We start from the raw sequence: 27,760 nt of genomic DNA on the forward strand, positions 1-27,760 counted from the left end.
ATCAGTCAGCCTTTGTTCAGATTCATGTTATGCTTCAAGAGATTCTCTTATTGCCAAGGAATTATAGTTGATAACTAAATTCTGAGTTCACCACCATTTGACAAATGAATTGGTTTCATGCACGAGATGCCGTCTGAAGGCTAGAGGGTGGGAAGAAAATAGCATCATGTCAATTTGCGTGCTGCTGCTGTCCATTTTCTCTTCTCTCCCCTCTACACTGCTTGTTCTCAATCTAGCTCGACTTTTTATACATTTCCTGTCTTTGGCTCCTTCTCCGACCTTCATCTAAATTGCTCACCATTTTTCATTTATGCTGCTTCCTCTTGCTGATTGTCATCCTTCTGTATGTCATCCCCACCATCTTATTCACTACTTTTTCTTCTGTTTCTCTACTTGCTCCTCCTCTCTCTTGCTGTCTTCATCCTCTCTCTCTTTGGTCATTTCTCCACATTTGTTCTTGTTTTCTCAACTGCTTCTCCTTTTCTGTTTGCTCTTTTGCTGCTTTTCCTGCTGTTTCTCTGCCTGTAACTTCGAAACTTGAATCTAAATTCCAATCTGTTGAGGCTCTTATTCTATGTCAATCTCCCTCAGCCAAGAATAGACTCTACTCAGTCCACATTGTGATACCCCATTGACCTCCTGGCCCTTATGCACTATTTCTTGGAGAATTTATCTTAGGTCTTGATACTCATTCTGATGAGACTCTAATTCTTGGTGTTTTCAATATTCATCTGAATAAGGCTGGTGACCCTGTGAGTAAAGCCATTCTGGTGCTTGTTGATACTATTGGGTTCCCCCAGTTTGTTCAAGAGTCGACACATTACAGTGGTAACACCCTTGATTTGGTTTTATCTAAAGGGATAGCTCTTTCCGATCTGACTGTCTTGCCAACCAAATCTGCTGTGTCAGATAATTTTCTGATTAGATTCGGAGCATCATTGGCCTGTCCCGTTAATGCCAGCACAGATGTAATTCCCACTCACCACACTGATCTGCACACTGTAGATGCATTTGGCCAGCAGCTGCCTGAAGTCTTGGCTCCTTTCACTGTAGTGACTAACTCTGTTGAAAATCTCACTAGTGACTTAAATGTGACCCTCTCAAGTCTCCTCAAATCCGCTGAACCTCTCACTACTAGAGCTAGGTTACTTAAGAGGCCTACAACCTGGTTTAATGACAAGACACATGTTCTTAAGTGGGCCTGAAGGAGACTGGGATGTAAATGCCGAAAATCAAAATTGGAACTTTTTTTTTTACCCATCTTGACATAAGTGTTTATTGAAATACAAGTGTGTTTTATCTGCTGTGAAAAAAGCAGATAAATAAATATTAATAAATATAATCCCAGATTTGTCTTTGACACCATAGCTAAATTTACTAAAAAGCAGCCGTCTATTGGCTGCTCACCATTCATGGCCATGAGTTTCTAGACTTTTTTTGCAATACGGTTGATGATATCATAAACAAAATTAGTTCTTCAACTCCTGCAGATCCTGTCTTACCAAACTCTTATCTATAAAATGAGCCACAGATAGTCCCTGATATTACAGCTTTTGGGGCTATCTCTCTGGATACTTTGACTAAGCTCATGTCAGCTTCTAAACCAACTGCTTGCCTACTTCATCCCCTCCCAAAAAAAGTTTTGCAGATTCCCCCCCCCCTTTTTTCACCCCAATTGCATCTGGCCAATTACTCGTTGTTTCTGAGCCATCCCAGTCACTGCTCCACCCCCTCTGCCAACCCGGGGGGGCAGCAGACCACCACATGCCTCCTCCAATACATGTGGAGTCGCCAGCCGCTTCTTTTCACCTGACAGTGAGGGGTTTCACCAGGGGGACGAGCATGTGGGAAGATCAAGCTATTCCCCCGGTTCCCCCTCCCCTCTGAACAGGTGCCCCGATCAACCAGAGGCGGCGCTATTGCAGCGACCAGGACACATACCAATATCTGGCTTCCCACCCACAGACACGGCCAACTGTGTCTTTAGGGATGCCCAACCAAGCCGGAGGTAACACAGCGATTTGAATAGGTGAGCCTCACGTTGGTAGGCAACGGAATACATCGCTGTGCTACCCGAATGCCACCAGCAAAACCTTTTAAAGACCTCTGGCCCTTTCTGGTACCTACAGTGCTGGACATTGTTAATTTATCACTTACTACTGGCAATTCTCAGTAGTTTTAAGACAACTGTTGTCAAACCTCTACTTAATAAACCATACCTCGACCCAGGTTCTCTTAATAACTATCGACCAATCTCTGATCTTCCATTCCTCCTATACAACAGGATGGTTTAAATGCAGAAAACAAATTTCATTGTACTCCAACAACTATACAATGACAAAAAAAAGTGGTTTTCTTCCTCCTTCTTCTTTTCTGAAGTACTAGAGAGTTGTGTATCAACAACTTTTGATCCATATAGAAGAAAGATATCCATATGATCCTTCTCAATTGGCTTTCAGCTCCTGTCACTCCACTGAAACTGCTGTGACCAGAGTGGTGAACAATCTTCTATTTGCTATGGACTCTGATTCCACCTCTGTGTTTCTATTACTGGACCCCAGTGCAGCCTTTGACACCACTGATCAATGTATATTATTAGATAGAATAAATTGTAATTTTGGTGTCTCTGGTTTGCCTTGCTCTTGGCTTAAGTCCTACTTATCTGGAAGAACACTGTCTGCTAAAACAATATTACATCGAAATTCTCTGATGTTAATTATGGCATACCTCAGAGCTCAAGTCTTGGCCCTCTACTTTTATCTCTTTATATTTCACCTCTTGTCCAAATTATATGCGATCATGGAATAAATTTCCATAGCTATGCAGATGATACTCAACTATATGTGCCTATAAGAGCCGATTATTATATTCAAAGGACAAATTTAGAGGTCTGCTTGGCTGCCATGAAAAATGTGATGTCACTAAAATTCTGACATTTAAATTCTGATAAAACTGAGGTGCTGGTCATTGGCCCCACTACAGATAGACACCAATTTGATCAAGTAACTAACAATTTCTACTAACTCTGTGATTTCTCCAAGTGTGCCAGCCAAAACTCTTGGTGTTACATTTGACCCCAGCCTTTCCTTTGATAAGCACATTAAAGAAATCACCAAGACTGCCTTTTTTACATACATAACATAGCTAAAATTTGGTTTCTCCTGTCCATGGCTGATGCAGACTCTGATACATGCATTTGTTTCATCCAGAATTGATTACTTTAATGTTCTGTCTTCAGGTCTGCTACATGGTTGTATTAAAAATCTTCAGATGGTTCAAAATGCTGTAGCCTGAATCCCTAACTAAAACTAGAAAATTTGACCATATTAGACTAATTCTTGGCTCCTTCATTAGCTTCCTATCCATGTTAGATCAGACCTCAAGGTACTTCTGCTGACTTTATAAAATCCTAAATGGGCTTGCCCCATCAAACCTGCCTGACCTTCTTCAACTGTACATTCCATCTCGAGCTCTCCGCTCTCAAAATACAGGGCACCTGTGTGCACCCAAATTTAAAAAGAAGTCAGCTTGGGGCAGGGCCTTTTCCTATCAGGCCCCTTTCTTGTGGAATAACCTGCCTGCTGCTGTCAGACAATAAGTGTATGTTGAGTCCTTTAAATCCAAACTTAAAACTTTTGCCTTAATCTGCAATTTGTTGCCTTTAAACTGAGTATTTCATGACCTGTACTGCATGGTTGGTCAGTGTTTGTCTCAATGAATTTACCAAGCACTGTTCTGCTGACAAGATTATAGCATATAGATTATTGCAAACTGTTCTCTTCTCTCACATGTCTTTTCTCTCTCTCTGAATGATTGTCTTTTCCTTTCTCTTTACCTGTGTATGTGACTGGTGTGATGTGAGTCTCCCCCGTGTGCATGTGTATTCTGCCCTCATCCCAGGTCTCCATGGTGACAGTGGTCACCACCTGGACACTGCTTGGCATCCTCCTCATCTCATTCTTTATATATATAGTATATATTGTAAATCCATATAATTTTGTTATCCTGGTTCAATGTTATACCCTCTCTTACTCCGATGTGTGACTAATGTTTTTTTCTTGTCTCATTTCCTGTTTGTGTGAATGGTGTGATGTGGGTCTCCCCTGTGTGCATGTGTAGTCTGTCCTCCTGTCAGGTCTACATGGTGATGGTGGTTCAGGTCCTAGGCTGTTCCGGTGGCATCTGGACACTGCTTGGCATCTGCCTTATCACATTCTTCATATATCTTATAATTCCATTATAATTTGGTCACCCTCTTTCAGTGTTGTATTCTGTAAATTGTGTAAACACAACATCCATTGCACGCTGTCTGTCTTGGGAGAGAGATCCCTCCTCTGTTGCTCTCCCTGAAGTTTCTTCCTATTTTTTCTCCCTGTAAAAGGGTTTTTTATGGAGTTGTTCCTTATCTGATGCGAGGGCCTAAGGACAAGGTGTTGTGTTGCTGTAAAGACCCCGAGGCAAATTTGTAATTTGAGATATTGGGCTATACAAATAAAATTGACTTGACTTCTATTCTCTTTGGGCAATACTCTCTCTTTTGCTGCCACCCATCTGATTGATTCTCTCTCTCTCTCTCTCTCTCTCTCTCTCTCTCTCTCTCTCTCTCCTCTCTCTCTCTCTCTCTCTCTCTCTCTCTCTCTCTCTCTCTCTCTCTCTCTCTCTCTCTCTCTCTCTCTCTCTCCTCTCTCTCTCTCTCTCTCTCTCTCTCTCTCTCTCTCTCTCTCTCTCTCTCTCTCTCTCTCTCTCTCTCTCTCTCTCTCTCTCTCTCTCTCTCTCTCTCTCTCTCTCTCTCTCTCTCTCTCTCTCTCTCTCTCTCTCTCTCTCTCTCTCTCTCTCTCTCTCTCTCTCTCTCTCTCTCTCTCTCTCTCTCTCTCTCTCTCTCTCTCTCTCTCTCTCTCTCTCTCTCTCTCTCTCTCTCTCTCTCTCTCTCTTCTTTTCTCCAATCCAGCAATCCAGCTTTCTCTGGAAAAGATCTGAAAATTTGACTTCTCTTCTCGGAACCTTCTCTTCTCTCATCACTCTGACCCTTCCATTACATCATTAATCCATTACGCTGCCTCTTTTACCCTCTTACATGTCTGCGGCAAATAATTCTGCCTTTTGTCTAATCAACTTTTGTCTATCCTAGTATTTTTAGAAATAAATGGCAGGCCTGTGGGTACCATTAGTTAAAGCCATGCAGTACACACCTTTGTACATACTAGTACACAAAAAGAAATCCATACACACACACACAAGCACACACACACACACACACACACACCCACCACACACATGGTCACTTCCACTTGTGCAAAGACACTTTCTAGATCAATGGTGGGAGTGTGTGTGCCCAAAGGCACATAGTGGGAGCTGAGTTAGTGCTGGCAGTGTTTTCTCACTATCTGCTGTTGGTGTGATCGATGCCAGCCTGCTATGCTATGTTGAGCACTCGTAGCGCTCTCACACACACACACACACACACACACACACACACACACACACACACACACACACTTCCTACTTTAAAAAAACAGATACTGTAAGAGAACACATTTCCAGCTGTGTGGGAGCCAGAGAGAGAGAGAGAGAGACAGAGAGAGAGAGAGAGAGACAGAGAGACAGAGACAGAGAGAGAGCGACAGCGAGAGTGTGAGACAGAGCGAGGGACAGAGACAGAGAGAGAGACAGAGCGAGAGACAGAGAGAGATATATGGCAAGAGAGACCTGAGAGACAGAGAGAGAGAGCAAGAGAGACCAAGAGAAAGAGACAGAAGGCGAGAGAGAGAGAGAGAGCGCAAGAGACAGAGAGAGAAATATGGCAAGAGACCCGAGAGACAGAGAGAGAGTGAGAGAGAGCAAGAGAGATCGAGAGACAGAGAGATAGCAAGAGAGAACTGAGAGACAAGAGAGAGAAAGAGAGACCAAGAGAAAGAGACAGAGAGAGAAATATGGCAAGAGACCCGAGAGACAGAGAGAGAGTGAGAGAGAGCGAGAGACAGAGAGACAGAGAGATAGCAAGAGAGAACTGAGAGACAGAGAGAGAAAGAGAGAGCGAGAGACAGAGAGATAGCAAGAGAGAACTGAGAGACAGAGATCGAGAGACAGAGAGAGATATATGGCAAGAGAGACCAAGAGAAAGAGACAGAAGGTGAGAGAGAGAGAGAGAAAGCGCAAGAGACAGAGAGAAATATGGCAAGAGACCCGAGAGACAGAGAGAGAGTGAGAGAGAGCAAGAGAGATCGAGAGACAGAGAGATAGCAAGAGAGAACTGAGAGACAAGAGAGAGAAAGAGAGACCAAGAGAAAGAGACAGAGAGAGAAATATGGCAAGAGACCCGAGAGACAGAGAGAGAGTGAGAGAGAGCGAGAGACAGAGAGACAGAGAGATAGCAAGAGAGAACTGAGAGACAGAGAGAGAAAGAGAGACCAAGAGAAAGAGACAGAAGGCGAGAGAGAGAAAGATAAATATGGCAAGAGACCCGAGAGACAGAGAGAGAGTGAGAGAGAGAGAGCGAGAGACAGAGAGACAGAGAGATAGCAAGAGAGAACTGAGAGACAGAGAGAGAAAGACAGACAGATCAACACAACACGACACGACACAACACAACACACAACATCTGATCTCGTCATATCAGACTTGGGCCACTGTCATGTGTGTTCCCAGACTGCACACAGATACAATGTGGCGGCTGTGAGAAACATCAGATTGGATTTCATGCAGTTTTTTTTTCTTATTTAAAATACAGAGGCACACAGCACAGTGTGGACAGTGGCTCTCTTAAATAACAGAGGACGGACACGGTGATGGGGGTCAGCGGAGAGACAGAGAAATGTATTATTTGACGAACATTTAGGGGCGATACTTCCATTCAAGCATTCCAGCTGACCATTTGCCATCTGACCTGCAGAGTAAATAAAGCTGAACATGAATGACTGCATCACTATTTCATTTTTGTCCCACAAATATCCCCGTGACAAGTCTCATCGCTACCACGGTTCTCCGCCGCAGAGACGCAAACACTGATGGTTCTGAAAAAGCTCCAGCGGCCAGTTTATTAAAAAAAAATGTACACATTAAAAACACAACATTCTGCACATCTGCACCTCAGGGGTTCTCACTCAGTCTCAGTACATTCACATCACAGTCGGCTCTGATCTGCCCCGAGTCCAGCAGCCGGTCCACACACACACACACACACACACACACCACCATAATTATGTCCTCTGTTGTTGTTCATGCGCCATACAACTTATGCACATGACATTATCCGTTGCTGTAAATGTGCACATGCGGGTCCTTTCAGGACAGACGTCTGTTCACATTGATGTCAGTTGTTGGTCCCTTACAAACATGGATATCCATCCATTATCCAACCTGCTTATCCTGATAGGGGTCGCAGGGATGCTGGAGCCTATCCCAGCAGTCATTGGGTGGCGGGGGGAGACACCCTGGACAGGCCGCCAGGCCATCACACAGGACCAATATGAACAGTGAAAAAAAAAGAAGAAAAAAGATATCCGAGCAAAAAAATCGGCATTAAGGTTTGTAATGTTAGCACAGCCAATGTGAGTGTCTTTATTCTTTATTTTGTGAATGCTGCCATCAGGGGACATTATCTGCAAGCCTCATAATGGTTTCCATTGTTGTGTAGCTATGGAGTCCAGATTCACATTTCTATCAAGCCGAACAATCATTTCTCATTCTTCTAAAACCGCTTCTCAGATGTTATTGCCGGAAAAGTGCGTGAGCCAGGATGAAATAAGCTTGAGTAGTTGAGGCAATGGGGGGGAGGAGATAAAGTCATCTCACAGTGTGCTATCATAAAATATCAAGCCTCAAGAGGGGACTTCGGGTGTCCTCATTGACTGAAGTGAAATGTGAAGCAGAGAAGGGATTAACTCAAACTGTTTTATCACCTGAAAATCAGGTGAGATAATGTCTTTCTCCGACTGAAATATCACTCCATTTATCACTGATACCTACTTAATCCGGTTCAGGTTTATGGTGGGCTGGAGTCTATCCAGGGGTGTGTTGGCTTCGGCAGTGAGGCACCCTGGGTAGGTAGCTAATCTACTGCAGGGCCCGCACACTGTACCTCACACAAACCTGTGGGCAATTACGAGTTTTCCAGTCTCACCACATGCATGTCACTGGACTATGGGAGGAAACCCATGCAAATACAGGAAGACCGCGCTGAAGGACCAGGATCACATTCAGGATCATCTGGCTGTAAGGTGACATTGCTAACCACTAAGACACCACGCCACCACTCCTGCTTACACAGAGAAACTAATCCATACATTTGTCAGCATCAGGACAGATCACTGTTGTCTTGACTTCAAGCCTTCCCAACGTTAAAGAAGGCTGAATCAGTTCATCTGCACACAACCTTTATTGACAGCTACGTTTCATCACTCATCTAAGTGACCTCTTCAGTCTCGACTGACTGCAGGTATCCCCACCCTTATAAACAATACAGTTGCATAACGACTGAAACCAACGACCAGTTTCATATGCAAATATGGGCGTGACCATTAACTAGAGTTTCAATGGCCACGTGTACTATTCACAGCGGATTGGGGAATGGTTGCAATCACAGCATTGTAAGATGGTGAAAGATGTACTCTTAGCCCCCCCCGGTTCAGGGATGGTCGTTCCCTCTTCACATAGATGGCCTCTTTGACTCCCCGTTCAACCTCCCTATCAAGGATGTGCACATCCATCCTTGAAAGAGTGGCCACGGGCCTGTAGATGGGTGTAGACTGTGGAGTCCTGGGCTGATGTGTTAGGTCTCCTGTCTTGTGTCATCCTCTTGGTCAGCGTCTGTTTAGTTTCCCCGATGTACAAGTCACGGCAATCTTCCTGGCACTTAACAGCGTACACTATATTGCTCTGTTTGTGCCAGGGGACCCGATCCTTGAGGTGGACCAACTTCTGGTGCAGGGTGATTTGGGGTTTGAAAGCAACTGAGAGACACTACTGAGAGGGTGGGGGATACCTACAGTCAGTTGAGACTGACGAGGTCACTTAGATGAGTGATGAAACGCATTTTTCAATAAACGTTGTGTTCAGATGAACTGATTCAACCTTCTTTGATTTCCTTCCCTGGATTATTGAGCATGCATCAAGACCTTCCCAAAGTTGCCAGAGGGTGGCTCCAACGTACACTGCTGAGACTGGTTTTAAAGCAGCAATCTGGCTTTTCTCCAGTACTAAGTCATTATTCTATCGATTTGAAAGACAATGACCTAACTGTCCCTCATTCCTTCTCCTTTTGCTGTAGCTCAAAGTGTTCTTTGACATGGCACCAGTTTTAATGCTTGAACAAATGTTAGTTTTACCAAAGTAGCTAATTTCCTTATTGCACACATCACAGTTTATTACGGTTATATAAGAGGGACCACTCAGGTTGGACGGTTTGGAGACAAAGCAAGAGAGGCAAGAATGAGATGGCTTGGACATGTGTGGAGGAGAGATGCTGGCTATATTGGGAGAAGGATGCTGAATATGGAGCTGCCAGGGAAGAGGAGAAGAGGAAGGCCGAAGAGGAGGTTTATGGATGTGGTGAGGGAGGACATGCAGGTGGCTGGTGTGACAGAGGAAGATGCAGAGGACAGGAAGAGATGGAAACGGATGGGGTGACCCCTAACGGGAGCAGCCAAAAGTAGTAGTAGTAGTAGTAGTAGTGGTGGTAGTGGTAGTAGTAGTAGTAGTAGTAGTAGTAGACATCACAGTTTACAATGGTTTCGCTAACAGGGGTGAAATATGTCCAAATTATTTTTCTTTGCGATCTGCAGAGGGAGACGTAGCACCTATCCAACAATGAACAACATTAAATGAACATTTCACCTTTACTTTTTTAGCATCACATATATTCAAGTTAACATGCATTTAGAATCACTAGTTAAGTAAAAAAAAAAAAACGTAATATATGTTTTTTAATTTGAGGATGGATTCTGAAGTATCTCAGTATCAGTCTGCCCATGTACATCGGCTGAATAAATAAAGTTTAACTGATGAACGCATTTGGTGGATATTCGGAATATTGTGAATATATTTTCTGAAAAAGAAAGTAATCTTACATGAAGACATATTAAACCTGATATGACCTTGACTTCAGAAATAGAGGAGTGAGTTAATTTGTAAACGTTTCCTGGATATCACTACAACTACTAACAAATATTCACACACACACACACACACACACACACACACACACACACACACACACACACACACACACACACACACACACACACTCACACCTAGGGACAATTTAGTACGGCCGATTCACCTGACCTACATGTCTTTGGACTGTGGGAGGAAACTGGAGCCCCCAGAGGAAACCCACGCAGACACGGGGAGAACATGCAAACTCCACACAGAGGACGACCCGGGACGACCCCCAAGGTCGGACTACCCCGGGGCTCGAGCCCAGGACCTTCTTGCTGTGAGGTGACTGCACTAACCACTGCGCCACCATGCTGCCCATGAAATGTAATGGTGCCTTTGAAATCAAAACTGAGAGAGGTAAATCGGTGATATGTCAAATGTCAACAAGCATTATATACAATAATGTACACAGTATTCATGTGGGGAAGAGCTACTGGGTGTCATCAGGTGGACAGCTAATGAGAAGACAAACGAGCAAAGCACAGTCTAGGTCTTCCAGTTAGGTTTAATGCCATGTAGCTGAGAACTTTGGGAGAAACCTTACAAGGCTCAAATAGATGGCCACACAATTGCCTACCATACAGACATATGTGATTTGACACTGCCTGAGGTGAAGAGGACCCCTGTAAGCCAGGGTGCCCTGCGTCCATCACGAGGGACTGTGGCGATGATGGCAATTATACAACAGTTAGTTCCAACCAAGTCATTCGATTAGACAAGAGGCATTCCATGAGTGCTGATATTCAGTATAACAGCACTGGGACTTCATTATATGTATCACTCCGCCGCACAGGTGTTCTATTAATAACCGTTAATTAGGCTACATTAATGGTCGTTATCAAAATCAGATTGTAACAAACTTGCACGGCAAAGATGGATACATTTCCACAAATAACATTTGAGTTAAATTACGAATGGTCATCAGAAGAGCTACATTGTGTGCAGACCTATACAAAGTAGCAAGCTGTGCAGGAACATGTTTGTGTTCAGGTTGCCTGGCAACAATCCAAGTTCAAGAGCACAGTTCTGGAACGAAATAAATGACTAAATAAACAAACAAATCATAATCTGTTGTCGCTTATTACTGTTAACTAATAAATGGCGATTGTAGAACTGTTGTCTGCGGCCTCTTGCCTATGACCGAATCACAGCCGTGCTGATATTCAGTATAACAGCACGACCTCGAGTGTGATATTGCTTAATTGTAATCAGCTGAAAACAGCACAGCCGTATGTGTTACACACAGTATAATAATATCCTTCCATTTGAATGAAGCCCATCTAACACACATCCAGTGTGAATCTAAATGCAAAACAAGCTGTTGACAAATCCACTTCCAGTGGTCCTTCACCACAACCACAAAAATCACACACACACACACACACACACACATACACAGGGTCACATACACACAAATGTATGCATGTGAAAAGACTCAGTGATGTGTGTATGCATGCATGCTTCTGCAGATTCTCTGTTTGCTCGATGGCACAACCAGTAAACACACAAAGTGCAGCAGCAGTGTCAACAGGCAGATGGAAAGCAGCTAAGCAGAGGAAGTTACTCTTGTGTAAACATCTCCTCTCGTCCATTCGTCCCACTCACACAAATTAAAGCACTTCTCAGACCTCTCCTTGACTCTGCTCGAGGATTGTGTGTTTGCTTTTCTGGGAGGGCTGGTAAGCCTTTGGGCATGCAGAGTGGCGGGCTGGTATATACTACAACAGCTGGACTGAGGCTTTTGACAGTACTTGTGCCAAGGCGGTGGGAGTGGGGGTAATTTTATACACAAAACCGCCAAAGGACATCCTGACATAAATTGTCTAATAGGATAAGCCCAGTGTATTTTTTTCTTTTTTGGATTTCCTCCCCCTTTTTCTCCCCAATTGACCTATCGCTAAGCCCCGCCCCCTTCAGTTACTGTTGCTAACTCGGACAAGCTACCCAGGCTGACTAGAGAGTTACAATGGCAGCTATCGGTGTCAAAACTATATCCCAAGAGGCTACACATAACTTTTGGAGACAGAAGGACCTGATTTCGTCTAGAAGGCATCAAAAAGGACTTCACTATGCTGCGGAGGGATATGTACAAAATGTAAAACTAGATATATGGTGGGTGACAAGCTTAAATTGGAGGCGAGAGTTTACAGATCACAATGCAAGAGGGAAAAGCCTCATCTCATGGTCATCATGATTGCAGTTAACATCATCCAGGACCAGCATTGTTCGTGCACCGCAGGGTAAGATAAATTAATTTACCTTCAATTAACTAACGTTAATCCTGGAGAGGCACTGAGATGTACGTGTGTTAGTTTATTTTATTAACTAGCTAGCATTACCCTGTACCTGCGTGACAGTGTCCTTACATGCTAACCTAGCTAGCACTAGCCTAGCACAGCTAGTGTTATGTTGAGTTGACTGTGTGGTCTGCCACACAGCTTTGCCTCTGTCTTGTTTTGGTTTGGGAAATGGGATAGAATATACCCCATTGCCTATCCTCTCAGGATACCTCGTATCAGTGTTGCATGTACCCCATGCACATCGTTTGACCAATTTTGTTCAACTTATATCCATAAAACATCATGAAAACCACGACTTCTGATGCAACTCTGATGCTACTTAATGGAGTTGTTACCTCTAGATGTCTGTGTGAGCTCCTGCGTGCATTTGGTACTGCACTGCCATTGGCTCGTCTGCGTTCAAGGGGCAGGACTGAGCGATAGGTCAATTGTCAATGTACCCGTCCAAATACCCCACTCTTCCGAGCCGTCCCGGTTGATGCTCCACCCCTTCTGCCGATCCGGGGAGGGCTGCAGACTACCACATGCCTCCTTCGATACATGTGGAGTCACCAGCCGCTTCTTTTCACCTGACAGTGAGGAGTTGCGCCAGGGGGACGTAGTTCCCCCTTCCCCTCAAACAGGCGCCCCGACCGACCAGAGGAGGCGCCAGTGCAGCAATCAGGACACATACCCCCATCTGGCTGCCCACCCGCACACGGCCAATCATGTCTGTAGGGATGCTCGACTAAGCCGGAGGTAACACGGGGATTCGAACCAGTGATCTCCGTGTTGGAAGGCCAGTGTATTTTTATGTTTTTTTGTATTGTTGATATGGTCTATGAGAAAATCCAAACCAACAATGATTTTCTCCTACTCACCAGCAGTCGTGCGTAGTCAAGAAAAAAAAATGTTGTCAGCTTAAAAATGACGCCTGACCCAGACGTTGTTATTTGTGCAAAGAATCTTGTGAAAGTTAAAATACCAGTGCACAGGACACTGTAGCCTGTAATCCTGCCGATGCTGCTGTTCGCTCTCGTATCTGCGCGTGTACGTTCCTCAGCATGTGCAGTGTGTTATTTCCACTGAAAAGAAACTTGTTGCTGTGGCCGTCTGTGAACACATTCAGAGAAGACCGCAATGCCCACGTCGTTCATAAAGATGAGTTGTGTTGGCCAATACAAGGACTCAGCTCTGTGACCTGATTAAACCGGACTTTGGAAGACAGTTGAATTCAGTGGCATGCAAAACGTTGCTGTCGTGGAAGTTGGCTACAGCGCAGTGGCTGGTTGGTAGGAGAAAACAATTGTTGGTTTCAATGGACTGGAATCCCACACTGTCAATAACTTTGGGGAGCTGGTAGTATTCTGGTGACACTTTTGGGGAGCTGGTAGTATTCTGGTGACACTTTTGGGGTGCTGGTAGTATTCTGGTGACACTTTTGGGGAGCTGGTAGTATTCTGGTGACACTTTTGGGGTGCTGGTAGTATTCTGGTGACACTTTTGGGGAGCTGGTAGTATTCTGGTGACACTTTTGGGGTGCTGGTAGTATTCTGGTGACACTTTTGGGGTGCTGGTAGTATTCTGGTGACACTTTTGGGGTGCTGGTAGTATTCTGGTGACACTTTTGGGGAGCTGGTAGTATTCTGGTGACACTTTTGGGGAGCTGGTAGTATTCTGGTGACACTTTTGGGGAGCTGGTAGTATTCTGGTGACACTTTTGGGGAGCTGGTAGTATTCTGGTGACACTTTTGTGGAGCTGGTAGTATTCTGGTGACACTTTTTGGGGTGCTGGTAGTATTCTGGGGACACTTTTAGGGTGCTGGTAGTATTTTGGTGACACTGACTGTTTGGCAGCTGCGGGTTGTAAGTACGAGTTGAATAAAAGTTGTAATTAGAGAATCATGACAACAGAAGAAAGGTGGAACTACTGACTTCCGGCAGCAACCCTATCGTCGCAAAACCCTTGTCATAAGGTGTAATTTATGAACAAGCAAGAAAGTGAGTTTTTAGTCATAGCTGTGTATGAAATCAGATGATTCAGCAGTGAAAAATGTGTAGTGGGCGACGTGGTCAACGCCGATACCTTGGCAATGGTCTCGTGGAACTTGAAGAGCGGGTCAATTGTCTCGGGTGACACAGCGGGAAACTGGGCCTCGGACAGAAAGCTGGTGGCCTGGGGGAGACACGGAAGATGAAACCATAATTTTATCAGATTATCAAACCACAACTTTATCATTTAAACGTCCTCTTTTCCCCGTTTTTACCGTGTTCGCTCAGGACCCATTCCAGACCATGTCTTCAGCTCCAGGTTCATTTTTTATTTTTTTTACCCATCTCTTTAACACTGTCAAAAGCTGCCAACAGGGGGCGATCGTAAGAATTTTAACAAGTATTTCACTAGAAAAAAAAAGGTTAGGATGGCTGGTACATGCAAACAAACGGCAAATTATCGCAGCAGTAATACAAATCTGAAAATACATTAACATGTCACAAAAAAAAAAACAAAGTGAAAAGATAGAACCTTGCCATGGTAGGGAGGTCAGTGTAGGCTCACAAACCACAAGTATGGTTTCGTTAACGCCAGAGACCTACCATGGTTCAGCTTAGATGTTGTGCATTGTTTGATGGCCACTGAGGAAGATTGCTCAGAACATTTTAGCAATCAGGGGACTGATGGCCTTACTAAAAAGTCATGCCTCAAATGGTCAAACATGCCCCCCCCTCCCCTTTTTCTCCCAGTTGTACTTGGCCAATTAGCCCACTCTTCCGAGCCGCCCCGGTCACTGCGCCACCCACTCTGCTGATCCGGGGAGGGCTACAGACTACCACATGTCTCGTCCGATACATGTGGAGTCGCCAGCTGCTTCTTTTCACCTGACAGTGAGGAGTTTCACCAGGGGGACGGAGCGCGTGGGAGGATCATGCTGTTCCCCCCAGTCTCCCCCCGTGAACAGGTGCCCCGACCGACCAGAGGAAGCGCTAGTGCAGCGACCAGCACACATACCCACATCCAGCTTCCCACTGGCAGACACATCCTATTGTGTCTGTAGGGACACCCAACCAGGCCGGAGGTAACACGGGGATTCAAACCAGCGATCCCAATGTTGGTAGGCAAAGGAATAGACTGCCATGCTACCCGGACGTCCCGGTCAAACATATTTCTAAAGAAAACAAAGTGTTGAAGGTTTACAAATAACATGAATGTCAACAATGTTAGTAAGTTGTGTTGCCCACATATATGGTCTGTATTATGCCCTGTATTCTGGGCAGTGTTTTGCTTTGGAAACGCTGGGAAGGAGTGCATGACCACAGAAGAACACCTCATGCACCTTTGGCTTTTGTGAATATCTCCACCAGGTAAGTGCAGTTAACATAAATTTATCATCAGATTTATGATTTCACTTGATTTTCCTCAACTATTTCCCCAATACATATAATTATGTGCAACACACATTATGCTGAGTTGGGATTAGTATGCAAATACATCATTGAGCACTAACCTGATGAAATAGAACTGGCTTTTACTTTCGTTTGAAGATACAAAATCCACAGGGTTTTGGCTTTATTGCAAGTCAGAATGTCAGCCACTGTAAAATGATTTGAGGTAGAAACTTGTTTAAAGCTACTTAAGTGAATGCAATTCATATGTATTTTTTCTGTCCTCAGTATATCTTTGTGATGGTTAAGTCACAATAGTGACTTTTTCTTCTTTGCCACACCTTCTCTTTAGACCTTTTGGCCTTTATACTGTTTACATAAAAGGTAAAGAGAATTGGTCCATCAAAAATACAACAGCTGGACATCTTGAATGTGGGCTAGTCGTCTCTGCAGTTGCCTGAGAATTCACAGTGCTTAATTTGAAGAAGTGTGAGTGAGAGAAATGTATCAAACACAGAGTGATGAAAAAATACACCTGACCAAAAATGAGCAGAAGCTGCATTTACCCCGTTCTCCCAGGAAAAACAAAATAAAATAAAAAATGAGAGTCTAGTGTGGAAGCACGGTGGCGCAGCGGTTAGCACGGTGGCGCAGCGGTTAGCACGGTTGCCTCACAGTTTGCATGTTCTCCCCGTGTCTGCGTGGGTTTCCTCCCACAGTCCAAAGACATGTAGGTCAGGTGAATTGGCCGTACTAAATTGTCCCTGGGTGTGAATGTGTGTGGGCCCCGTGATGGACGGCAGCCTGTCCAGGGTGTCTCTCCGCCTGCCGCCCAATGACTGCTGGGATAGGCTCCAGCATCCCCACGACCCCAACTGGGATAAGCAACTTGGATGATGACTGGGTGGATGGATGGAGTCTAGCATGTACATGTCCAAGAAGCTCTATCAGCTAATGTGATATCAACAGCGAGGGTGCATATGCAGGCAGAGTATTTACTTAATAATTCACATGTTCATTTCATACTAGAAAGTTATGAGCAGCTTCTTTTTCTGTGTGCTGGCTCTGCCGAAATGTGAATTATTGAGTGCAACATCTGCCTAAGAATCTGCCCCCGTTGTGGATGCCAAGCTGAATAGTTTTCTCCAAAAACAACCATCAATGCAGAGCTGCAGAAGTTCTGCAGAGAAAACAACAAACAAACAAACACAGATGAGTGCGGTTGAACCGTTGTAAGAAACCAGCTGCTTTTAATTTGTCCACATGGTTAAGATTTAAATGTTAGCACTTTACAAGAGCAGCACAATGGGCACATTATAATTTGAATGACAAATGGACCATGTCTGATAACAGATTGAACCCATGCACACAGAGATACGTACACCCCCCCCCCAAATCTCTTAAACCCCTGTAAACTCCCCCCAGCAAATGGGGTCTATATAACACCATGAGCTGTAGCTACTGAGTGCTTGGCGGCGGTCCAGCTAAAGCACCATGTTCTACTTCACAGAGCTGGGATGAAGGGTTTGGGAGAGCTAAAGCCTCAAACAAGGAGAGATCCAGTCAGGATCAAAGATACCTGAGCTTCCCTCACTTTGTACTCGGAGGCCTTTGTACCTGTCAGCTTTCTCTCTCGTTCTCCCTCTCTCTTACAGTGTTCCTTGGTTTAGAATGCCTCTTCCAACCTTGAGCTCATCACTAAGGCTCTCTCTCACTCTCCATCTCTCTCTGTCTTGTCTCTCCGTTTCGCTCTATTTCGTCTCTTTCTCCGTTCCAATCTCCCTCTTTGTCTTTTTGACCAGCACTTTTGCTAACTACCCCCCACCCTCCTTCTCTTCTGTAAGCACACTGGCACAGAGGTAGTACACTTGACTGACATTCCCGGTTCAATCCCTGGCACATCATGGGGAATTAATCCAGCTGTGAGTCGGTGACTGGAGAATTGCTGCTGTTACTGTCTGTAAGCCTGTAAAGAGCCCGTGATCATGGGACTTAATGCCAAACCACTTGAGCAGCACAGCACTGCAGGCTGCTCTGCACGCTTGTCTTTGGGATGTAGCGGAGGTAAGCCTGTGTGTATCCAGGTGGGATATACGCAATTACAAAATCCAGTTGCAGTTCATTAACTGACTAATAACCTTCTTAATATTGACCTTCATCGAATATAAGTCTTTCTCGGTTTTTTGTAATTAGCATAGTTTTTTTAAGCTTGGACATGTGGTTTGGACATGTGTGGAGGAGAGATGCTGGGTATATTGGGAGAAGGATGCTGAATAGGGAGCTGCCAGGGAAGAAGAAAAGAGGAAGGCCAAAGAGGAGGTTTATGGATGTGGTGAGGGAGGACATGCAGTTGCTGGTGTGACAGAGGAAGATAGAGGACAGGAAGAGATGGAAATGGATGATCCACTGTGGCGACCCCTAACGGGAGCAGCCGAAAGTAGTAGTAGTAGTAGTAGTAGTAGTAGCAGCAGCATAGTTTTTTAAGGTATAATTAGGTTTCGATTAAAAAAAACAAAACAAAACAACAAACTTTTTTTATGTAATGCATGAAAAATGATAATAGACTGGAGAATCAAACACAAACTGTATAACTTTCTTTAGCTTGTCTCGGCTACTTACAGGACATATATAGACAAAAAAGTGTCACCTTATGACCAAGGACTGCGATGATTTACACCAAATACTGTCTGTAATGGGGAAAGTATTCCACTCATTGCTCAAGGACATATCCTCCTACATCATCTCAGATATACTTGGTAAAGAAACACAATAAATAATTTTAAAATAGTTTTGGTTTTGCAATTATTTGCATCATTGATTTATAAGAGCCATGATTTGGAGGTCAGAGTCAGAGGTCTAGCTTCAGAGCATCTCCAGTGGAGCTGGTGGGGCTTCAATGTTGAGTTGGAGGATATTTCAGCAGCACAGATGCTTGCTGACACAAAGGCTCGAATGCCTGCAGCTGAAGAGCTGTCTCCCAACGTACTGCCCTCCTGATACTCTCCTTCCATATCAGGTGCCATTTTGTGGTCAATTTAAGGCAGCGTTGGGCTTCACTCATAGTACCATACAGGGAGGGGACCCCTGACCTGTGTGCCACGCTCCTCTTTGATTTAAAATACCACAACTCCACACTCTTTCACTCCTGCCATGAGGTATTAATTGTTAAAAGAAAAAATATATACAAAGGGAACTATAAAGGGAAATGTATTGGCGAGGTACACACACAGGTTCAGTTTATCAACATGTTCAAGTTCAAGTTCAATTTTATTGTCATGTGCCAAATACAAGGACATTCTTTTGCTCTGGCTCCCTCTGCCTTAACACAAAAGACACACAATCTCAAAAAACAAAAAACAAACAAAACAACAATATAGACCTACACAGACTATATACACATGAATCCATACATTATATGCACAATATACAGTGCACGATAACACAACAACGTAAGGTGCATATGGGTGCGTCAGCTGTTCAGCAACCTGACAGCCTGTGGAAAGGAACTATTACTGAGATGGGTGGTGTGTGATTTGACGCTCTGGTAATGTGAAAGTTTACTCTAGGGTGCTGGAAAGGAGGCTCAGACTGACTGTTGAACCTTGGATCCAGGAGGAACAGTGCGGATTCTGTCCTGGCCATAGAACAAAAGACCAACTCTTTACCTTTACAGAAGTGCTGAGGGCAGCATACGAGTTTGACCAGCCAGTCTACATGTGTTTTGTGGACTTGGAGAGCGCTTACAACCATGTACTCTGGGGCACTCTGTGGGGGGTACTGCGGGAGTATGGGTACCGGGGCAGTTGCTACAAGCCATCCACTCCTTGTATAATCAAAGTGAGAGCTGTGTCCGGATTCTCGGCACGAAGTCATAAACATTTTTGGTGGGTGTCGGACTCCGTCAAGGTTGTCCCTTGTCTCCGATTCTGTTTGTAATATTCATGGACTGGATCTCAAGGTGCAGCCAAGGTGAGGAGTGTGTCCATTTTGGGAACCTCAGAATTGCATCTCTGCTCTTCCCAGATGATGTGGTTTTGTTAGCTTCCTCAGAACACCACCTCCAACACACACTGGGGTGGTTTGCAGCTGAGTGTGAAATGGCTGGGATGAGAGTCAGTACCTCCAATCTGGTTCTCTACCGGAAAATGGTGGATTGCTCCCTTGGGGTTGGGGATGAGTTGTTGTCTTAAGTGAAGGAGTTCAAGTATCTCAGGGTCTTGTTCACGAGTGAGGGTAGGATGGAGTCGGAGATTGACAGGCGGATTGATGCAGCATCTGCAGTAATGTGGATGTTGTACCAGACCGTTGTGGTAAAGAGGGAGCTGAGCCGAAAGGCAAAGCTCTCAATTTACTAGTCAATCTTCGTTCCAACCCTCACCTATGGTCATGAGCTTTGGGTAGTGACCGAAAGGGTGAGATCATGGATACAAGTGGCTGAAATGAGTTTCCTCTGTAGGGTGTTTGGGCTCAGCCTTAGAGATAGGGTGAGGAGCTCGGAAATCCGGAGGGAGCTCGGAGTAGAGCCGCTGCTCCTTCGTTTTGAAAGGACACAGTTGAGGGGGTTTAGTCATCTGATTAGGATGCCTCCTGGATGCCTTCCTTTGGAGGTTTTCTGGGCACATCCAACTGAGAGGAGACCCAGGGGTAGATCCAGAAGTGGCTGGAGGGACTGCATGTCCAGTCTGGTCTGGGAACGTCTTGCGATCCCCTGGAGTAGCTGGAGGGCATTGCTGGGGAGAGGGACGTCTGGAGTGCCCTACTTAGCTTGCTGCCACTGTGACCCAACCCCAGAGAAGCGATGAGATGAGATGAGATGATATGAGATGAGATGAGCAGGCAGCTGACAAAGGATTGTGGGGGGAGCTGAGAGGATGGTCTAGTGCTGAGAAAAAGCTGTGTCATCAGCGTAGCAATGGAAACAAACTGTGGTGGCGGATGATCTGACCAAGGGGGAGAATGTAGATGGTAAAGAGAAGGGGTCCAAGCACAGAGCCCTGTGGCACACCTTGTTTGACTGGAGCACGGGTGGACCTGGAGTCTCTGATGGTGACAAACTGTTTCCTGTTGATGAGATGACTGGAACCAGGAGAGAGCTCCACCAGTGAGGCCTAGGTATTCAGATAAGCGGTTGAGAATGGTGTGGGAAACAGTGTCTAAGAATGCAGAGAGGTCCAGGAGGGTGAGAATACTGATGTGGCTGGAATCAGCAGCAATGAGGAGGTCATCGGTGATTTTGATAAGGGCAGACTCCGTGCTGTGGTGTGCTCTGAAGCCAGGTTGGAGGGGTTCATAGAGCTCATGGTTGGACATGTGCTGATGGAGTTGGGAAGCAACTGCTCTTTCCAGGATTTTACTGAGAAATGGAAGGTTTGAGGATCGGCTGGTAGATAGAGAGGTCTTCTGGGTCCAGGCCTGGCTTTTTGAGGATAGGGGTGACTGCAGCCATTTTGAAGCTGGAGGCTACCATGCCAGATTTCAAAGAGCAGTTGATAAAGTCCACAATTATGGGGCACAAGGTAGGAAACATGCCTTGACCAGGATGGTGAGCATGGAGTCCAGGGAAGGGGTGGAAGCCTTGGCCATGGTGACCAACTTAGTCACTTGAGGAGCATCCACGGGGAGAAAGAGGAGAGGCAGCACTTAGGTAGGCACACAGCACCCGGGGGAGCAACATCCTGCAACTGAGGTGCATGCCGGGGGGGGGGGCAGGTACCAGAAGCTGTTGGTGGATAGAATCCACATTGGCCTGAAATAAGTCCAGGAACTTGGACCAGAGGTCAGGGGCACCTGAAGGGCAGGGGGCATCAAGGGGGCGAAGTAGTCGGTTGATGGTGGAGAACAGCATTCTGGGGTGATTTTGCTGGTTGCCAATGATAGTGGAGTAGTAATGCATTTTGGCCTGGGAGAGAGCTTCTTTATAGGTCTTCATGTGGTCTTTAAAGGCCTCGGGGTGAACGGTGAGGCCAGACATTTTTTAGAGCCTCTCCAGTCGACGACCAGTGGCCTTCATAATGCGGAGTTCAGTGGTGAACCAGGGGACAGGATAGGAGAAGGAGACAGACTAGATTTCGAGGGGGGCAAGTGAATCAAGGCTGAGGGATAAGGCTGCGTTGTAGTGGGTTACCAGGCCATCCATCGCGTTGTCAGAGGGACCTGAGTTTAGATTGGACACTATCATGTCGGTCAGATGAGTTGATGAGTTTGGCTATTTTAGAGTGGATTCTTTGTGATGAGACCTCTTTTCTTGCCCGTCTTAACAGCCCCACCAAAACAGGTCATTTGCATTACAATAATAGTTATATCATTAAGAATACACTTAAAATCTGGAAGCAAATCAAATTACAACTAAAAGCACCAAATACCTACACTGATAACCCAATATGTGAAAATCATGCATATCTCCCTGGCTTAAATGATTCAGTTTTCACTGGGTGGTATTGTATGGGTATCACAGATTTAAGTGCTTTATACCATGATGGACACTTTGTCTGAGCAGCTACAGAGAGCATATAATAGCCCAGCCTCAAATGTCTTCAGGTTCCTGCAAATCTGACATTTTGTAAAGAAAAATATGTCAAACTTTGAGAAGATATGTCCCCATAACTCCCTTGAGAATATCAACAACTTTGAGCCGTGCAGCAAGGAGCCAGTCTCTTACTTTTATCAAACTATACAAAGACATATTGATGTTAATGCAAGTGCACTTAAGCAGACTTGGGAGACTGAGTTGTGTGAAGAGAGACGATAAGACTTAGGAGGAAAGCCTTGGAAGTGTCCATAACTGTTCAATTAAATCTAGCCACAATCTAATACAATTCAAAATAGTACATCGGCTACACTACTACAACGTCAGATTACACAAGATTTTCCCTGATGTGTCCCCCCCCCCCCTCTGAGACAAGTGTAGAGGCAGATGGAACATTGACACATTCCCTTTGGTTGTGTTGGAAATTGTTTACATATTGGAAGAGTGTATTTGAATGTTCCTCTAAAGCCTTTGAGAAGAAATGGTAACCTAACCCACTAGTCACTATCTTGGGTGCCACAAGTGTGTTACCAATGGCAAATAAATATGAAACTCAGGCCACTTCATTTGGTAGGCTTGTAGGGAGAAAAATTATTCAACTTATGTGGAAGTCAGACTATGCACCAACATATATGTGGATAAGATAGTTGATGAATGTTTTGTACTTAGAAAGGTTAAGGTTGTCTAATAATAAGACTCGATTATTTGTCAGGAGCCCTGACAAATTGTTTGGAGCCCTGTACTAGAATATAACGGCGTAATTGTGTACCCTCTATCACTGAGTATATCTACTACTACTACCACTACTACTACTACTACTACTACTACTACTACTTTTGGCTGCTCCCATTAGGGGTCGCCACAGCTGATCATCTGTTTCCATCTCTTCCTGTCCTCTGCATCTTCCTCTGTCACACCAGCCACCTGCATGTTCTCCCTCACCACATCAGTAAACCTCCTCTTTGGCCTTCCTCTTTTCCTCTTCCCTGGCAGCTCCATATTCAGCATCCTTCTCCCAATATACCCAGCATCTCTCCTCCACACATGTCCAAGCCATCTCATTCTTGCCTCTCTTGCTTTGTCTCCAAATCATCCAACCTGAGCTGTCTCTCTAATATACTCATTCCTAATCCTGTCTTTCTTCATCACTACCAATTAAAATCTTAGCATCTTCAACTGCCACCTCCAGCTCTGCCTCCTGTCTTTTCTATCACTGAGTATGTGTGTGAATGTGTGTATATATATATATATACATATATATATATATATGATATAGCTTATAAATCCTTGTGGGGAAATTCTGCTCCTCATTTAACCCATTCTAGCTGTGTAGCTAGGAGCAGTGGGCAGCCACTGCAGCGCCCAGGGACCAACTCCAGTTCGTCTTGCCATGTCTTGGTCAGGGGCACAGACAGGAATATTAACCCTAACATGCATGTCTTTTTGATGGGGGGGGGGGGGACCGCAGCACTCAGAGAAAACCCACCACAGACACGGGGAGAACATGCCAACTCCACATGGATGATGACCTGGGATGACCCCCAAGGTTGGACAACTCTGGGGTTTGAACCCAGGACCTTTTTGCTGTGAGGTGACAGCGCTAACCACTAGGCCACCGTGCTGCCTAATATTGTTGAAGTTCTATGAGGTTTTTGTTTTTTTACGGAGTGTTTGTTTTATACTGAAAATCCTAAAATAAAGGTTTGAAAATAACATCTACATACAAGACACACACACGCACACTGAAGAACACAAGGTGAAGACACAAATTGAATTACAGAGCACCGTGGCCAGGAGTGATGCAGATGGCAGGAGAGGGATTTACAGCGTTAGCTCTCAGGCCTTCTCATGTAATATAGATCAATCAGCTATTCTGCATTGGCTCTAAAGCCCTTTGGGGCTACTTTGTGATTTTGGGCTGCACAAATAAACTTGAGTTGACAAGCTAAGGTCAGAGCATAGCACGGCACAGCGGCAGCCCGTTGGTTGAGTCTCTTCAGTAACAAGTGTTGAAACCTTTGAAGATCAGAAGCACCCTGAGCTGCATCGCCTTACATTTGTTAATGGAAACTGCAGCTGATAGGCAGCCGGCAAACAGATTTAATTAAACATGTATTTGAAAAAAAAAAAAAAACGGAGTCTGAGAGGTGGATGGAGAGAAGGAAAAGAGAGGAAGAAAAAGAGAGATAAATAAGGGTAGGGGAGAGAAAGAATAAAAGGTAGGAAGAGAGAAAGGAAGAAAGATAGATAAAGGGAAAGAGAGAGGGAGAGGGAGACAGACAGAAAAACAAAGAGACAGTGGGAGAGGAGGAGATGCAGCGAGAAAGAGAGGAGGAAAAAGAGACAGAGGCAGCAGAAGAAAACGAGATGGGTAGAGAAAGTGACATGGAGAAAAAGAAAGAGATGGAGAAGAGATGAGAAGAGGGAGCCAGCGAGAGAGCAAATGAGGGACAGAGACGAGGAATAACCCTGGAAAGGAGAGACTGAGATGAAGGGTCGGGTCAGAGAAGGACGAAAGACAATGGAGTCCCATTTATATCCTGGGCAGGGCAGAGATAACGTGGTGAGTTCACGTGAAATGATGCCAAAAACAGACACACAAGTCCAAAAAAGAGGTAATATTTTTACCACTCCAAGTAAAAATAAAAAGTTCAGAGAGCGGGAGAAAAGAAGAAAAAGAAGCTGCACTGTCAGGCTTAGTTCCACCTCAGTTGGATTTTCATTGATTCTTTTCTTCAGCTCTCCTGCCTGTCTGTCTCCCTCTCTTTCTTTCCTCTCTTCTCTTTCAGCTCATCTTTCCAGGTGTTGGATGTAATTGGATTCCCTCACTGTAAAACCAGGAGTTTGACACTCTGTTGGGGGGGTGGGGGTGGGGGGGGGATTAGGACATGGCTCGGCAGCCAGTAATGCTTGTTTAATATACACAGTAGAAATGAGCGGTTGAACAAGTCGGCTCAGCCTGTAAACATTTGAAAACCAACTGATGCCGACTACCATGTCTGATATGCACACGATAATCGAGGTAACGCCTTGTGTCCTGAGCAGCGTATCACACTGGGATCACATGTGACACTCCTTCGAGCACACCGGTGTCTTTTTTCAGTTGTTTTCAATGTTATGGTTGCGGCAGATATGCGTCTCATCCAAGCGATGTGCCTCCCCCATTTATGAAGTCATGATTTTTAGGGTGCTCAGCTTTAGCCTTGCTGCGCTGCTCGTGCTGACATTTACAGCTTCAAGTGACAAATGTCCATTAGAAATCAGCGACTTGTGTTCGTTCTGTGATGCAAAACCATACACATAGTACAGTGCACATGACACAAAAAACGTGATGAATCTGGGGTGCCCTGTTGGCTCAACTGGTTGAATGCATACCACATAGGCTCAGGCATTATCACAGAGTCCTGATTTTATGTCTATTATTGGGACCTCCACTGCATCTGCATCTCACCCTGTTCTCTTTGCCCTGTTTCTTTTCTCTCTTGTCTCTGACTGTCCTTCTTCTAGGTCCTTGTGGGTCTTCAGGTGGGCGTAGAGGCTGATCCTGGAGCCGCATATTTTGGGAGAATATGGGCAAGGGTGTGAAGAAGTGGCTGAGGATGTGGTTTGGGTCTTACTGGTAACTCCCTAGCCTTAGAGATAGGGCAAGGAGCTCAGACATGTGGAGGGAGCTTGGAGTAGAGCCGCTGCTCCTTCACATTAAAAGGAGCCAGTTGAGGTGGCTCGGGCATCTGATTAGGATGCCTCCTGGGCACCTTCCTTTGGAGGTTTACTGGGCACGGTCAACTGGGAGGAGACCCTGGGGTAGACCCAGAACTCGCTGGACGGACTACATGTCCAATCTAGCCTGGGAACGCCTTGGGATCCCCCAGGAGGAGCTGGAGGGCGTTGCTGGGGAGAGGGATGTCTGTAGTGCCCTACTTAGCTTGCTGCCACCACGACCCGACCCTGGAGAAGCGGCGGACGACGAATGAATGAATGAATGAATGAATGAATGAATGAATGAATGGTAACCCACTCCTTTCTGAGTCTGCACTTTTATTCAGCAGCACAGTGGAGGTCATGGTTGTAGTGCCAGCCTCCAGGCCTCCCAGTTTTTCGCTGCTTGTTCGCAGGTGGTTAGGTTGATGCCAAAACTTTTGGTGTGGGCCTTGATGTTATCTTTATAGCGCTGCTTTTGTCCTCCTGGCCACTCCTTCAAGGATGAGGATGTGCACATCCTTGATAGGGAGGAACGCTGGTTTGAACAGGGAGTCAAAGAGGCCATCTATGTGAAGAAGGAACGACCATCCCTGAACCGGAGGCGGGTTAAGAGTACATCTGTCACCATCTTACAATGCTGTGATTGCAACCATTACCCAATCTTCTGTGAATAGTACACATGGCTTTTTAAAGTCTAGTTAATGGTCATGGCAATTTGCACATGAAACCGACCGCTGTTTTCCGTCATTACGCCACTGTATTGTTTATAAGGGTGGGGATGCCTGCAGTCACTTGAGACTGAAGAGGTCACCTGGATGAGTGATGAAACGTTTCTCTCTCAATAAACGTTGTGTCCTGATAAACTATTTCAACTCTCTGTGATTTTCTTACCGGAATTATTGAGCATGCATAAAAACATAAGTTGTAAATGTTTTGTCTGTGAGGCTGTGTTGAAGTATCCACAAGTAAGCTCTTCAAGGCATATGCAAGGCTCAGCGTTTTCGGTTTTTACCGATTTTCACCGAAAAATACCCAGATTTTTTAAAAGTAGCAGATCGGTTTAAACTGATTTCCACCCGGATGTTATGTTTCCACGGATCCAAAAGTTGTTCCTGTTCGTGTGAGGTTATGTAACAGTGTCCTCTTGTGGTGAAATTCGGCATGCTGGATGGCTTTGAAAAATAAAAACTGAAAACGCTGAGCCTTGGGCATACGCTATACTGTGTCTCAAATGACAAATATGAACTCTGATGCCACCTATTGTAAATCAAATATGGCTTTACATATGCAAAATGTGCTGTCTTCATAGACATCATAATAAGGAGAGTAACACTGGTCCCTATAGCCATTATTATTATTACCCCATATGTCTTAAATTGTATACTAGGTCAGTCAACGTATCCTGAGATAAGATATGGTCATTGGTAAACCATTGATTTTTTTGTGGATTTTTTTTCTCCCCTTTTCTCCCCAATTATATCCGGCCAATTAGCCCCCTCTTCCGAGCTGTCCCAGTCACTGCTCCATCCCCTCTGCCGAGCCGGGGGGGGGGGGCTGCAAACTAACACGTCTCCTCTGATACATGTGGAGTCGCCAGCCACTTCTTTCCACCTGACAGTGAGGAGTTTCGCCAGGGGGACGTAGCACGTGGGAGGATCATGCTATTCCCCACAGTTCCCCCTCCCCCCTGAACAGGCACCCAAACTGATCAGAGGAG

At 45.1% G+C, this 27,760-nt stretch overlaps 1 protein-coding gene across 1 annotated transcript in view; it reads right to left on the reverse strand.

The window, feature by feature from the left end:
- LOC130110714 (inactive N-acetylated-alpha-linked acidic dipeptidase-like protein 2) overlaps nt 1–27,760 on the reverse strand; it is a 402,779-nt gene that overhangs the window by 79,629 nt on the left and 295,390 nt on the right. Inside the window, exon 12 of the mRNA XM_056277895.1 lies at nt 14,521–14,610. Within this exon, the coding sequence (XP_056133870.1) occupies nt 14,521–14,610 (90 nt within the window). The remainder of the gene's footprint in view (nt 1–14,520; nt 14,611–27,760) is intronic.

The sequence above is a fragment of the Lampris incognitus genome, chromosome 3 (genome assembly GCF_029633865.1).
Source record: "Lampris incognitus isolate fLamInc1 chromosome 3, fLamInc1.hap2, whole genome shotgun sequence".
In the NCBI taxonomy this organism is placed as follows: domain Eukaryota; kingdom Metazoa; phylum Chordata; class Actinopteri; order Lampriformes; family Lampridae; genus Lampris; species Lampris incognitus.